The sequence below is a fragment of the Coregonus lavaretus genome (genome assembly GCF_964263955.1).
Source record: "Coregonus lavaretus genome assembly, chromosome: 24".
Classification (NCBI taxonomy): domain Eukaryota; kingdom Metazoa; phylum Chordata; class Actinopteri; order Salmoniformes; family Salmonidae; genus Coregonus; species Coregonus lavaretus.
This window is the reverse complement of record NC_140011.1, coordinates 32,664,988-32,680,918: the sequence shown is the minus strand read 5'-3', so window position 1 is coordinate 32,680,918 and position 15,931 is coordinate 32,664,988. Positions and strand designations below refer to the sequence as shown.

At 42.2% G+C, this 15,931-nt stretch overlaps 1 protein-coding gene across 1 annotated transcript in view; it reads right to left on the bottom strand.

Moving 5' to 3' along the window:
• tmem164 (transmembrane protein 164) overlaps positions 1-15,931 on the bottom strand; it is a 39,062-nt gene that overhangs the window by 10,692 nt on the left and 12,439 nt on the right. Inside the window, exons 2-3 of the mRNA XM_084140958.1 lie at positions 13,507-13,556; positions 2,991-3,057 (exon numbers count right to left, since the gene is read on the bottom strand). Coding sequence (XP_083997084.1) covers positions 2,991-3,057; positions 13,507-13,556 — 117 coding nt within the window. The remainder of the gene's footprint in view (positions 1-2,990; positions 3,058-13,506; positions 13,557-15,931) is intronic.

Here is a 15,931-nt window from a genome sequence, read left to right as displayed (position 1 = left end):
ATAACAAACAAAAAAAACAGGAGTGTAAGCTTTACTGAACAAAAATATAAATGCAACATGTAAAGTGTTGGTTCCATGTTTAATGAGCTGAAATAAAATATCAGAAATTTCCCATACGCACATAAAGCTTATTTCTCTCAAATGTTGTGCACAAATTTGTTTACATCCCTGTTAGTGAGCATTTCGCCTTTGCCAAGATAATCCATCCACCTGACAGGTGTGGCATATCAAGAAGCTGATTAAACAGCATGATCATTACACAGGTGCACCTTGTGCAGGGGACAATAAAAGGCCACTCTAAAATGAGCAGTTTTGTCACACAACACAAAGCCACAGATGTCTCAAGTTGAGGGAGCATGCAATTTGCATTTTGACTGCAGGAATGTCCACCAGAGCTTTTGCCAGAGAATTGAATGTTCATTTCTCTACCATAAGTCACCTCCAACGTCATTTTAGAGAATTTGGCAGTACGTCCAACTGCCCTCACAACCGCAGACCACATGTAACCATGCCAGCCCAGGACCTCCACATCTGGCTTCTTCACCTGCGGGATTGTCTGAGACCAGCCACCCAGACAGCTGACGAAACTGTGGGTTTGCACAACCGAAGAATTTCTGCACAAACTGTCAGAAACCGTCTCAGGGAAACTCATCTGCGTGCTCGTCATCCTCACCAGGGTCTTGACCTGACTGCAGTTCAGCGTCATAACCGACTTCAGTGGGCAAATGCTCACCTTTGATGGCAACTGGCATGCTGGAGACGTGTGCTCTTCACGGATGAATCCCAGTTTCAACTGTACCGGGCAGATGGCAGACAGCGTAGCGTGTATGGCGTCGTGTGGGCGATCGGTTTGCGGATGTCAACGTTGTGAACAGAGTGCCCCATGGTGGCGATGGGGTTATGGTATGGGCAGGCATAAGCTACAGACAAACACAATTGCATTTTATCGATGGCAATTTGAATGCACAGAGATACTGTGACGAGATCCTGAGGCCCATTGTTGTGCTGTTCATCCGCTGCAATCACCTCATGTTTCAGCATGATAATGCACAGCCCCATGTCGGAAGAATCTGTACACAATTCCTGGAAGTTGAAAATGTCCCAGTTCTTCCATGGCCTGCATACTCACCAGACATGTCACCCATTGAGCATGTTTGGGATGCTCTGGATTGATGCGTACGACAGCGTGTTCCAGTTCCCACCAATATCCAGCAACTTCGCACAGCCACTGAAGAGGAGTGGGACAACATTCCACAGGCCACAATCAACAGCCTGATCAACTCTATGCGAAAGAGATGTGTCGCGCTGTGTGAGGCAAATGGTGGTCACACTGACTGGTTTTCTGATCCACGCCCCTACCTTTTTTTAAAGGTATCTGTGACCAGCAGATGCATACATGTACTCCAAGTCATGTGAAATCCATAGATTAGGGTCTAATTAATTTATTTCAGTTGACTGATTTCCTTATTCTCAGTAAAATATTTGAAATGGTTGGGTTTATATTTTTGTTCAGTGTATATACAGGGTCAGTGCAAGTACCAAATGTACAGTGTGCAGGGATTCTGGAGTAGTTGAGGTACATTCTATCTGAACGTTATGTAATGTTGCACCCTCCTGAACAGGCCCTAGGTACGTCCTGATGCATGATCAGTGTGGGACTGACACTTCTTCCACACTGCCCATGAGCAGGTGTCATTGACACATGAAATGATGTCTGTTGCATGTGAATGATACACGATGACTTGACACTAAAACAAAACAGAGGACTTCACACTAAAACAGAGGAAGTCCATAGCCTAGAGAACATGCCCCATATAGTGAGTACCTCACCAAAGCAGGATAGGAACCAAGAGACTGAACTCTTATAACCATCTGACCTGTGGTATTCAAAAGCTGAGTTGTTGACCCATAGCATACGGTAAAAGTGAACTTCCAAATCAGATCATCAGACCTGCAGGATGTAATCACAACACCTCTACTTCCCAGAGGTATGTAGGGGGATGGGAACAATACCAATAAGACCGAATTCTAGAGGAAGCCAAAAGAATCCTCGCATACAATGTTGTCAGAGTCATTTCAGAGGCTGGGTCAGACTCAAACTGTGCTTTTTTGTGCAAGAGAAACAGAAGTGCTTTTGAGTCATTGATGGATGAATGTTTGGGAAGGTTGTAATGAAATGTGGAATGGGTCGAATAGGCCTAATTGAATTTGGGCTTGGTTTCCATGGCTGAGATGTGATTAGCAGCAAAATAGACATTATTCCAGAGTAGGGAGCAGAGCTACTCTCTTGAGGAAAAGTGAAATGCAGCAATAAGAACAGCCTGAGGACAGAGAGAAAGAGAGCACGTGGGGGTTGTGACAGGGCAGTTTCACAGTTATTCTGTCAGCAGCAGCCAAGTACAGCTACTGTAGGGCTCTACTTTCACTGTTTCACATTCAATTACTGAGAGTCCGGAAGGCTCATAAAAAGAATATCTTCTCCCCGATCCTATTCTGTGACCACGTCACCATGGTTACATTGGATTGAGACAAGTTGATATTTTCCGAGATGCATTACACACGATCTGCCGTTGTCAACTAGAGACGGTTACATTTGGTTACAGAAAAACAGTTAATCAAGTCCCTGAGAACAGTATGACGTCATTATTGCTATGTTCACCCTCTGCACAAAGGACAGTTGTTATGTTACTATCCCACAAGGCTAGGAGATGCAACCTTGGGGTTTTTCTATGTCCTGATACTGTATTTTTCAAACAAACAAATATGGTATTTCAGCTTCCTGATACAGTATTTTTCAAATAAATGCGGCATTTTTACCATAAGCAATGCAAGATGTGTTTTTCTGTGTTTCACATACTAGGTAAATATTTGCATTTGATATGCATCATGAAATATGATCTTTGAAACTATGAAAGAGTGGAAGTCTAATTGTGAGTGACTGCAGTGCTCACTATTATAGTGAATTTAACAGATAGGTGATGGTTTCTTACCAGCCTAGTGTTGACCACAGGGAAGACGAGTGCCAGTAGGGCACCGTTCAGCATATGGACCTGAAGCCTGCGGACAGAGAGTACACATCACACACTTAACTCCATAATCAATAAAACCAAATAAGAGTTTGCTTAAGACAGACGCATTTGGCTTGTAGCTATACCATATGATACCAACCAGCACCTGTCACAGTGCTAGGCTAGTATGGAAACGTGCTACCGGTGGTTTAATTACATTTTAGTCATTTAGCAGACGCTCTTATCCAGAGCGACTTACAGTTAGTGAGTGCATACATTATATTTTTCATACTGGCCCCCCGTGGGAATCGAACCCACAACCCTGGCGTTGCAAACGCCATGCTCTACCAACTGAGCTACATCCCTACCGGCCATTCCCTCCCCTACCCTGGACGACGCTGGGCCAATTGTGCGCCGCCCCATGGGTCTCCCGGTCACGGCCAGCTACGACAGAGCCTGGATTCGAACCAGGATCTCTAGTGGCACAGCTAGCACTGCGATGCAGTGCCTTAGACCACTGCGCCACTCGGGAGACTTGCAATGAATTTGGGGATCCTCAGATTATAATTTAGGTCGATTCATTGTTTGTGTATCTCATATACTAGTATATATCCTCATTTTGTAGTGCACCCTACATCTGGTTGTTGATCATTTTCAGCATGGCCCATGTGACATGACATATTCCTGTAGCTTGTGCATTACGTCTGGTTCTCTTCCCACAGGGAACCCAGGTTAGTCTACCTATCCTTAGTCATTTTGTTCCTATGCAGACTCGATCAGCTACATTTCAATCCTCCTCTGACTCCGTGGTAGAAGGACAAGGCAGGGTCCTGATTGTAACAGGGAGGGTTTGTGGAGGCCAGCATGGCTGTGGTCCAGCTCCAGCCCCAGTCCTCCTAATGAGAGTAGAGGCCAGAGAACAGGGCCCTGCTATAAGACCCTACCCACATAAGTAGAGGCTGACAGGCATGTTTGCACTTTGGCAGTGATTGGTGCTGTGATACAGATCCTAGTCGGAGTCTCAATGGTTTGTTATTTAGAACTAAATGGCTCTGCTCTTTTCTCTATGGGGAGCCTTTAGGGATGGAATGATTCACTAATACGCATCGGCCCCCGAAGTGCATCAATCCGCGAACCCCAAACTGATCCAAATGTAGCATACGTCGGTCAGAAAATCGATTCAAACGTTAAGAATCGCCAGTTCACTAACATTTTTTGCTCATATTACTAGGCCTGTCCCTTGGTCGACTGTTCTTTCGACTAATCGATTGGTCAACATTTTTAAACGTGTATTTTTCCAGATACAGTACCAGTCAAAAGTTTGGACACCTACTCATTCAAGGGTTTTTCTTTATTTGTACTATTTTCTACATTGTAGAATAATAGTGAAGACATCAAAACTATTAAATCACACATCTGGAATCATGTAGTAACCAAAAAAAGGTGTTAAATCTAAATATATTTTATATTTGTGATTCTTCAAAGTAGCCACCCTTTGCCTTGATGACAGCTTTGCAAACTTGGCATTCTGTCAACCAGCTTCACCTGGAATGCTTTTCCAACAGTCTTGAAGGAGTTCCCACATATGCTGAGCACTTGTTTGCTGCTTTTTCTTCACTCTGCTGTCCAACTCATCCCAAACCATCTCAAATTGGGTTGAGGTCAGTTGATTGTGGAGGCCAAGCAAGTCTCTTCTTCTTATTGGTGTCCTTTAGTAGTGGTTTCTTTGCAGCAATTCGACCATGATGGCCTGATTCACGCAGTCTCCTCTGAACAGTTGATGTTGAGATGTGTCTGTTACTTGAACTCTGTGAAGCATTTATTTGGGCTGCAATTTCTGAGGCTGGTAACTCTAATGAACTTATCCTCTGCAGCAGAGGTAACTCTGGGTCTTCCTTTCCTGTGGCGGTTCTCATGAAAGCCAGTTTCATCATAGCGCTTGATGGTTTTTGCGACTGCACTTGAAGAAACGTTCAAAGTTCTTGACATTTTCCAGATTGACTGACCTTCATGTCTTAAAGTAACGATGGACTGTCGTTTCTCTTTGCTTATTTGAGCTGTTCTTGCCATATGGACTTGGTCTTTTACCAAATAGGGCTATCTTCTGTATACCACCCCTACCTTGTCACAACACAATTGATTGGCTCAAACGCATTAAGGAATGAAATTCCACAGATTTACTTTTAACAAGGCACACCTGTTAATTGAAATGCATTCCAGGTGACTACCTCATGAAGCTGGTTGAGAGAATGCCAATAGTGTGCAAAGCTGTCATCAAGGCAAAGGGTGGCTACTTTGAAGAATCTCAAATATAAAATATATTTTGATTTGTTTAACCTTGTCTTGGATACTACATGATTCCATATGAGTTATTTCATAGTAAAAAGAAAATAGTAAAAATAAAGAAAAACCATGGAATGAGTAGGTGTCCAAACTTTTGACTGGTACTGTATAGACACACTGTGTTTTAATAAATCAACTATATATGCATTGAGCTGTTTGATGAAATAAGACACTAAAGACTCAAGAGGGAGCCAGAGATCAAGATAACCAGAAGAAAAAAATACTTAACCGGATGATCCTACTCCCGCTCCTACTGGCTTTTGCAGATTCTGCCGTTACTCTCCTGAAGTTGCCGGTAATAGGCTACACGAGGAGTCGGCAACCTTTCTCATGTAGAATGCCAATTTATCTAACCATTTCTACCGATCTGCGTGCCAGTTATTGTTTTCATATGCACATTTTTGTGGAACAGTTTCATTTAATTTCTAATATAGTCTCCGTATTTCAAAATAATTGTCATGTTGTTCATCAAAATTCTATCCAAATCTAAATGAAAATTATACAAACCTAAAAAGTAACTTCAATTGCCATTGCCAACTATGTAAAAAGAGCCTACAAAGCCAACAAATAAAAACATTGCAGCCTGCAGGTAGAAAATATCCTGATAAAAATAAATATCCTATAAATCACATTGGCTATGCATGGCCTGTCTGCAACAAACTTGAAACATTGTATCAACTATTAACTTGGGTCCAGCCTGACATGCGCTAGCAAACTTGCAACATTGTATAAAATATTCTGGGCCCTCAGAGTTTCCTGCGCCAGTGAGCTCGGGACAGACACAGCTTTAGGCTATTTGCACAAGGGATAAGAAGTAATCAGGTAGGTCTATTTTATGACATTTTCACTGGATCAGAGCATGATATTTTTCCCTTTCATGCTGAGTGGTTATCGAAAGGGAGAGAGCTGGAAAGATTTTTCAAATACATTGAGGAACTATTGTCATTATCAATGGATAATGGGCGGCAGGTAGCTTAGTGGTTAAGAGCGTTGTGCCAGTAACCGAAAGGTCACTGGTTCTAATCCCCGAGCCGACTAGGTGAAAAATCTGTTGACGTGCCCTTGAGCAAGGCACTTAACCCTAATTGCTCCTGTAAGTCGCTCTGGATAAGAGCGTCTGCTAAATGACTAAAATGTAAAAATGTAATGTAAAAACAGACTTTGTTTGCTTGCTGTTTGGGGTGAAGAAAACATTACTTTGAGAAGCTCCACAGCTCATTAGTGGTGGTGCATTATGCCAATCAGAAATACTATCAGATCCCCAATTGGGCACATTTATATGCCTACAATTGCACGCAGGCCAGGTAGCCTATAGATCTACTTCTATGCTTAAATCAGGTGCGGGTCCTTACTCAACATCGACAGGAGCGCTCCAAACAAAAGTAAATTACTAAATTGACAAAACTCGTAAATGGAATGAAATAAACCAAAACTTGTTTCTCAGAACTGTAGCATAGTGTCACGTTCGTTTAAGGACGGGTCAGACCAAGGCGCAGCGTGAAATGCGTACATGTTTATTTAAATGATAAACACACGACAAAACAACAAACCAAACGTGAAGTCCTAAGGCTACACACAGAACAAGCCTCTAACACGGAACAAGATCCCACCACCCCTAATTGCCAATAGGCTGCCTAAGTGTGCTCCCCAATCAGAGACAACGAGCAACAGCTGCCTCTGATTGGGAAACACACCCGGCCAAACATAGCACTACACATACTAGATAGAAACATAGAAATATTAACATAGAACATTCACACCCTGACTCAACATATAAGAGTCCCCTGAGTCAGGGCGTGACACATAGGTTGTGCGCTCTGCAAACAATGCGTCCACTATGACAATGAGAACAGTAAAAGACTGGAATAATAATATATTGAATGAATTAACAGAAATTACAGTAACCAAACAAACATTGTAGATTAGAAGTTATACATATTAAAAAGGTAAATGTACTACTGGTGATATACAGTGCATTCGGAAAGTATTCAGACACCTAGACTTTTTCCACATTTTGTTACTTAACAGCTTTATTCTAAAATGGATCAAAATTGTTTTTCCCCCCTCAATCTACAAAAAATACCACATAATGATAAAGCAAAAACAGGTTTTTAGAAATGTTTGCTAATAAAAACAGAATATAGTATTCAGACCCTTTACTGTTTGTTGAAGCACCTTTGGCAGCGACTACAGCCTTGAGTCTTCTTGGCTATAACGCTACAAGCTTGGCACACCTGTATTTGGGGAGTTTCTCCCATTCTTCTCTGCAGATCCTCTCAAGCTCTGTCAGGTTGGATGGGGAGTGTTGCTGCACAGCTATTTTCAGGTCTCTCCAGAGATGTTTGAACGGGTTCAAGTCAGGGCTCTGGCTGGGCCACTCAAGGACATTCAGAGACTAGTCCCGAAGCCACTCCTGCCTTGTCTTGGCTATGTGCTTAGGGTTGTTGTCCTGTTGGAAGGTGAACCTTCTCCCCAGTCGGAGATCCTGAGCACTCTGGAGCAGGTTTTCATCAAAGATCTCTATGTAATTTGCTCCGTTCATCTTTTCCTCGATCCTGACTAGTCTACCAGTCCCTGCCGCTGAAAAACATCCCCACAGCATGATGTTGCCACCACCATGCTTCACCGTAGGGATGGTGCCAGGTTTCCTCCAGACGGGACGCTTGGCATTCAGGCAAACGAGTTCGCTCTTGGTTTCATCAGACCAGAGAATCTTGTTTCTCATGGTCTGAGAGTCCTTTAGGTGCCTTTTGGCAAATTCCAAGCGGGTTGTCATGCGCCTTTTACTGAGAAGTGGCTTCCGTCTGGCCACTCTACCATAAAGGCCTGATTGGTGGAGTGCTGCAGAGATGGTTGTCCTTCTGGAAGGTTCTCCCATCTCCACAGAGGAACTCTGAAGCTCTGTCAGTGACTATCAGGTTCTTGGTCACCTCCCTGACCAAGGCCCTTCTCCTCCGATTGCTCAGTTTGGCCGGGTGGCCAGCTCTAGGAAGAGTCTTGGTGGTCCCAAACTTCTTCCATTTAAGAATGATGGAGGCCACTGTGTTCTTGGGGACCTTCAATGCTGCAGAAATGTTTTGGTACCCTTCCCCAGATCTGTGCCTCGACACAATCCTGTCTCGGAGCTCTACGGACAATTCCTTCGACCTCATGGCTTGATTTTTGCTCTGACATGCACTGTCAACTGTGGGACCTTGTATAGACAGGTGTGTGCCTTTCCAAATCATGTCCAATCAATTGAATTTACCACAGGTCGAGTCCATTCAAGTTGTAGAAATGTCTCAAGCATGGTCAATGGAAACAGGATGCACCCGAGCTCAATTTCGAGTCTCATAGCAAAGGGTCTGAATACTTACATAAATAAGGTATGTGTTTTTAATTTTTTATAAAATTTGCAAAAATGTCTAAAACCTGTTTTTGCTTTGTCATCATGGGATATTGTGTGTAGATTGATGAGAAATTGTTTTTATTTAAATCAATTTTAGAATAAGGCTGTAACGTAACAAAATGTGGAAAAGGGGAAGGGGTCTGAATACTTTCCGAAAGCACTGTATGTAATGGGGAATTGATAGACACTAACAAAAAAACACTAACAATTCACACAATTAAGTTATGAAACAATGAATGTGCACAAATTGGCAGGAGAGAGCGCATTCTGGAGAGATGTGCTATGTCATAGCTAATTTGTAAACAATAAATATTGATAAATTACTAGCTCAAATACTTAATATGCAAAAATTTGAAGTTAATTAGTGGGTGATGGTGATTTCAGAACCAAAGTGGGGGGACAAAAAAAACATAGGCTACATTGTCCCTCCTATATGTGATAGTGGTAGTGGGGTGGTAGATGCCTAGTCTCCCTTATGGCTCAGCTCAGGTGCCTACATAGCACGCACTCACACATTTGTTTTACTATCCTTGTGGGGACCAAAAACATTTATTCCCATTCAAAAGCCTATTTTCCCTAGCCCCTAACCTTAATTCGAACCCAAAAATAACCTTTTTCCCTTATGGGGACCGGCGAAATGTCCCCACTTGTCTGAATTTTCCTTGTTTTACTATCCTTGTCAGGACTTCTGCAATGCCACAAATGTGAAAAGAACATTGTGGTTTTGAATGTCACAAGCAACAGTTGACTACGCTGTTGACATATGACCACTGTGCACATATTACCACACCAGAGTATTACATTTCAAACCAATGCCATGCTAATTTTGTTCCATCATCTGGCGGTCAGGCTGAGGTTCAGTACATTTCGTAATCAACATCCCACAAGTGTTTTTGTTAGTACAGTAATTCAAAAACGTAAGTGGACTATCATTATTGAAGCTCATGTTGAAAAAAGCTGCTATAATAGGAAAAACTTCATGTTAAAATGTTTTGGCTTCTACCTGTAAGTTCCTACAGTAAAGGGGAAGAGAGCTGCTCATATAGCTAACTGGTGCCATCATTCAAATGTGGACCAGACACAAGAGGGCATCATTACAAGCAAGGCACAACACAGATTCAGAAACAATGGACACAAATGGCACAACAAAACTGAAGTCAGACAGTGTAGTCTATATACTTGGGAGTCCCTCCTTTTGAATATTGAATTCCTGACACCCCCCATCTACCCATTTCTCCTTGAATAAGCATACAGGAGCATACAGTCCAGTATGACTGTAAAAGATGGCGTAGTCATCTACTGCAGTGTTCAGGCCTGACTGCACAGCATGTCCCTCCCTAGCACAGCAGTATTTCGCATGGGGAATTCTCCACTGCTGTGTGGCCTACCTAGTCTCAATGGAATAATCTGGGCTCAGAGAAACTATGGTGATGTGTCCCTTGAGCTACGCACTTAACCCTCATTTGCTCTAGGGGTGCTGTACTACTATGGCTGACCCTGTAAAACAACACATTTCACTGCACCTATCGTACTACTATGGCTGACCCTGTAAAACAAACTCATTTCACTGCACCTATCGTACTACTATGGCTGACCCTGTGAAACAACACATTTCACTGCACCTATCGTACTACTATGGCTGACCCTGTGAAACAACACATTTCACTGCACCTATGTGAAAATAAAACATACATACTGAGTGTACAAAACATTAAGAACACCTGCTCTTTCCATGACAGACTGACCAGGTGAATCCAGGTGAAAGTTATGATCCCTTATTGATGTCACTTGTCAAATTCACTTTAATCAGTGTAGATGAAGGGGAGGAGACAGGTTAAAGAAGGATTTTTAAGCCTTGAGACAATTGAGACATGGATTGTGTATGTGTGCCATTCAGAGGATGAATGGGCAAGACAAAATATTTAAGTGCCTTTGAACGGCGTATGGTAGCAGGTGCCAGGTGAACCGGTTTGTGTCAAGAACTGCAACGCTGCTGGGTTTTTCACGCTCAACAGTTTCCCGTGTGTATCAACAATGATCCACTACCCAAAGGACATCCAGCCAACTTGACAACTGTGTGAAGCATTGGAGTCAACATGGGCCAGCATCCCTGTGGAACGCTTTCGACACCTTGTTGAGTCCATGCCCTGACGAATTGAGGCTGTTCTGAGGGCAAAAGTGGGGCTGCAATTCAATATTAGGAAGGTGTTCCTAATGTTTGGTATACTCAGTGTACATCCATTTTTATAAATTAGCACAGTGAGGTCATCCCCCCACCCTGTTCTCATTCACAGGGATATTCCAAAACACAGAGAACTTGATCATAAACTGTTGAGTAAAAGACAGCATCAGTTGCGCAGCACTATCTTCTCGTAGATGTGACATTCTACACTTGCTTCATAAATGTGGCAACATCAAATCTGGCCTCATAAATGACTACGAGAATGGCCTACACCAGGGTTCGGCATAACAGGCGGCCCAGTTGAGTGATTTTTCTTGGCACCCCAATGTTTTTAGAAGAAATGTTCTAAGGGGAGATTTTATTTTCTGGTCAAAAAATAAATCACCAGGGGCCTCATTCATCAAGGTGCGTGCACACAAAAAATACTAAATCTTGCATGCGCCAGTTTTCCAGCAAAAGGTAGGTATTTATAAATGATGGGAAAGTGTGCATATCTGCCCGCAAAACTCAAACCATGCGTGCGCACAACTTCGAAGGTTGATTAAACGTATTGCAAGCAAATAGGCTTATTGTTCGTTTGGGGGAAATGGGAGGTGTATGATGGACGGGAATTATAATAAAATGTAGGCCTAATAATAAAACAGATGCATTTGCCGTTGGTAAGGAGATCGCATAGCAGCATGTCGTCTAATATGTTTATTTGTACTTTTATTAAATAGGCCTAAATCATAATCATACTGCAGGACATTTCTGACAACTGTTTTAAATTATTCCCTCTACACATCAAATGGTAGGCTACAATTTATCAGTCGCCAAGCATGAGACCGTATGGGTAGCATACAGTATTGCTGTGCGATAGGATTAGGAGAGTGAAGTCATAGCCTAGCCTATTTAATTTCAGAGCCAAGGCAGTAAATTGAAACAAATCATGTATTGATCAACAAAATATTCAACAATTCATCTTTTGCATAGAAGTGTGGGCTCTAACATTTACTTTTAAATTGTTCAAAAGGACAATCAATCTTGCAGAATGCGCGGCCAGTGTTTGGCACTATAGACGGCATGCATTTTTTGTTTGGAAAAGTCACTGCAACATTCTGCCCACACATCTACAGAAATGTGATAAAACTTACCATTGTTCTTTCTTTTAGGAACTATCATGGCCCAGTTCCAACATCTCCAAATCATACAGCAAATGAGGGCATTTTTGTTACCATAAAAGGTGAATGAGTGTGTTTTCCCAGGCAGGGTTGTAGCGCTTGTTCATGACCACACAAATATAATATGGCTCTGATGCGTATATGTTGCGTGCGACAGTTTGATAAATCCCAATAATTCATGGTGCACGAAAATCATAGAATCTCCACGTACGCTAGAATTTAGTAAGAAATGTATGCGCAGTTGATAAATGAGGGCCCAGGAATTCACCTAAAGGTGAGTTTGATTTAGGAAATCTGTTCACATCTAGCTATGAAATGATTGCCATTTTCAAATACAATCTATTTTTGGGCATAGTTGTGGTTAACTAGCAGTGTACAAATTATTATAATGATGACCATCCGCTCCGACAAAAATCAGCCAGCAGTTGACTATTTGCCTATCCCTGGCCTACAGTATGTTCTGAATGAAGAAACAGCTCTCTCATTCCTACCCTGTTAATTTGTCATTAAAGTGCTAACCAGAAGAAAGGGGTCCTCAACCTTTCCTTTCTGAAGCCCACTGACATTGTAAAAATGCACTAAGGCCTCCAAACGAGTCCCAACTCACCTATATGAGAATTGCTGAAATACAGAGCATACTTAAAAGTAGCCTGTGTGTGGAGAACATGATACAAAAATATACATAACCCCAAAAACGCAAACCAGGATTTCCTGTTTATGAGGATGTTCGCCTTGTCTAGGCTATTCTCTCCTACGTGGAAGATAGGAACAGGGAAAGTGCATTTGTCCTGCAACCAGGCCAGAGCAGATAAATGACAGTGACATCTCAGCTATCCATTACCTTCCTCCCTCTGACTGACCATACATCAGTCTAAAGAGATTTACTCCCTAATCTATTTAACAGTTTTGTGGAGCCATGAAGCCAGTCTCCAGTCAGTTTCATTGGATCTCCCTCCTCTTCTCTTTAGTGTAGCCTAAAGCATGCAACCAGCTAGTGCAACTTTCCAAGGAAGAGAACTGATTCAAAAATGTAAATGTAACAGATTGTGGTAAACCCTGAGATTTCCCCTCAGCTTCACATATTGTACATCCAGTTCCTGGTTAAGCTCAGTGTCCTACTGCGTTGGGACTCTGTCATAACAGGAGCACTGAGGTGTTGACAAGGTGATGGTCTATTTTAAGAAGCACTTGGTCATTCAGTTGAAGTAATGCCTCATATGATTAGGAAATTCCACATCGTCACTAGCTAGTCTGTGTTCTCACATAGCTAACGCAGCATGACACCTTTATACGTGGTGTGGTCAGGAGGATAGAATGGGTGGTTCTTGGTGTGAGGGTGGTTGGATGAGTATTTGAGGATGGTGTCCTGTTGAGGTGGGGTTGGGATTTCATGGCAGTCGGAGTGTGTAGAATGTAAGTACTCACCTAAAGAGGACCATGGCTGTTTTACATGGCGGACAGGCCAGCAAGAAGATCTGTGGAAAAAGATGATAGAACACTCATAAACATACTACTGATATATTCAACTCCAAGTCGGGTCCTTTATATGCTGCTGTGGAGAATAATGGATAGGCCGTGGTGCTACATGAGATACTGGATAGGCCGTGGTGCTACATGAGATACTGGATAGGCCGTGGTGCTTCCTTGAGAGTTGTTGTAAAAGCTGCATCCTAAAAAAGTCAAAGAATGTGAATAGGTTTTTAGTGACACCCGACACCAACAGGTTATATATCAGACTGACCACCAATATTATACTGAACAAAAATATAAACGCAACATGCAACAATTTCAAAGATTTTACTGAGTTACAGTTCACATAAGGAAATAATTCAATTGAAATAAATTCATTAGGCCCTAAATCTATGGAACTGAGGCTGTACCCACTTTAAGTTACAGTTATAACAGTGGCCAAGTAGGCTACTGTGGCTATTTGATCATAATGTAGGCCTATCAGTGGCTTACCATAAAAAACTATGGAGAAAATGCATCCCATAATATTTTAACATGGCAATAGCTGTTCGATCATTCAGCCTACAGTAGCAGCCAATGTGTGGTGTTCAATGTAGGCCTACATTCAATGAGACTTTTGGAAAAAATATGCAGGGCTTGACATGAACCTGCTTATCCACTTTATCCAACAGTAGAGGGAAACATTGATGGTGTTAACCTCGTAAGGATCGGACCCTTTTTTTCAATTTTCGCCTAAAATGCATTGAGGAACTATTGTCATTATCAATGGATAATGGGCGGCAGGTAGCTTAGTGGGTAAGAGTGTTGGGCCAGTAACCGAAAGGTCGCTGGTTCTAATCCCCGAGCTGACTAGCTGAAAAATCTGTCGATGTGCCCTTAAGCAAGGCACTTAACCCTAATTGCTCCTGTAAGTCGCTCTGGATAAGAGCGTCTGCTAAAATGACTAAAATGTAAAATACCCAAATCTAACTGCCTGTAGCTCAGGACCTGAAGCAAGGATATGCATATTCTTGATACTATTTGAAAGGAAACACTGAAGTTTGTGGAAATTTGAAATTAATGTAGGAGAATATAACACATTAGATCTGGTAAAAGATAATACAAACAAACAAAACATGCGTTTTCTTTAGTTTTTTTGTTCCATTATCTTTGAAATGCAAGAGAAAGGCCACAATATAATATTGCAGTTTAGGCGCAATTTAGATTATGGCCACTAGATGGCAGCAGTGTGTGCAACGTTTCAGATTGATCCAGTGACGCATCACAATACTGGACTATTTTGTATGAAGTCTGCCCAACTGTGCCGAATTGGTCAATTTATACATTTTCAAGTACATAACTATAGAGAACATACAAAAATAATATGGTAATACAAAATGTAAGTTTACACACTCCCAGGAATGTCATACATGATGGATCATTAGCTTATACACTAACTTTCACACATCTAGATGGCCGGGCGGGGTGGGTGTGGAGCCAGAGACAGTAGGGGTTCAAACTGTAGAACCCAGTTCCTACATTTGAATATAAAAATTGATTTTATCAAACAAAACAATGCTACATTTTATCTCTGGGACCCTTAGGATGACAAATCAGAGCAAGATTACTGAATGTTAGTACTTTGTTTACCTTCGGAGGTGAACGTATCAAACCAGTTGCCGTGATACGTTTGTTGTTGTTGTGCACTCTCCTCAAACAATAGCATGGTATTTTTTCACTGTAATAGCTACTGTAAATTGGACAGTGCAGTTAGATGAACAAGAATTTAAGCTTTCTGCCCATATAAGACATGTCTATGTCCTGGAAAGTTTGCTGTTACTTACAACAGTCATGCTAATTAGCGCACATTAGCTCAACCATCCCGTATACGGGACACCGATCACGTAGAGGTTAACTAAAAGGGGAAAACTAGAAAGTTGAGTGAAGTTCAATATCGTGCTTCTCTGCGCAGGCTGATATTTCTTCTCCGCGGCAGTCCTGTGTGCCTGCGCACACGTGCAGCTAAGAGGGAACATTGCTCCTCAGCTTAGAGGGAACCCCCCCACCCCTGAAACGATCCCGCAGGTGAAGAAGCCGGATGTGGAGGTCCTGGGCTGGTGTGGTTACATGTGGTCTGTGGTTGTGAGGCCGTTGGACGTACTGCCAAATTCTTTAAAATGATGTTGGAGGCAGCTTATGGTAGAGAAATGAACATTAAATTCTCTGGCAACAGCTCTGGTGGACATTCCTGCAGTCAGTATGCCAATTGCATGCTCCCTCAAAATTTGAGACATCTGTGGCGTGTTGTGAGACAAAACTGCACATTTTAAAGTGGCCTTTTATTGTCCCCAGCACAAGGTGCACCTGTGTAATGATCATGCTGTTTAATCAGTTTATTGAT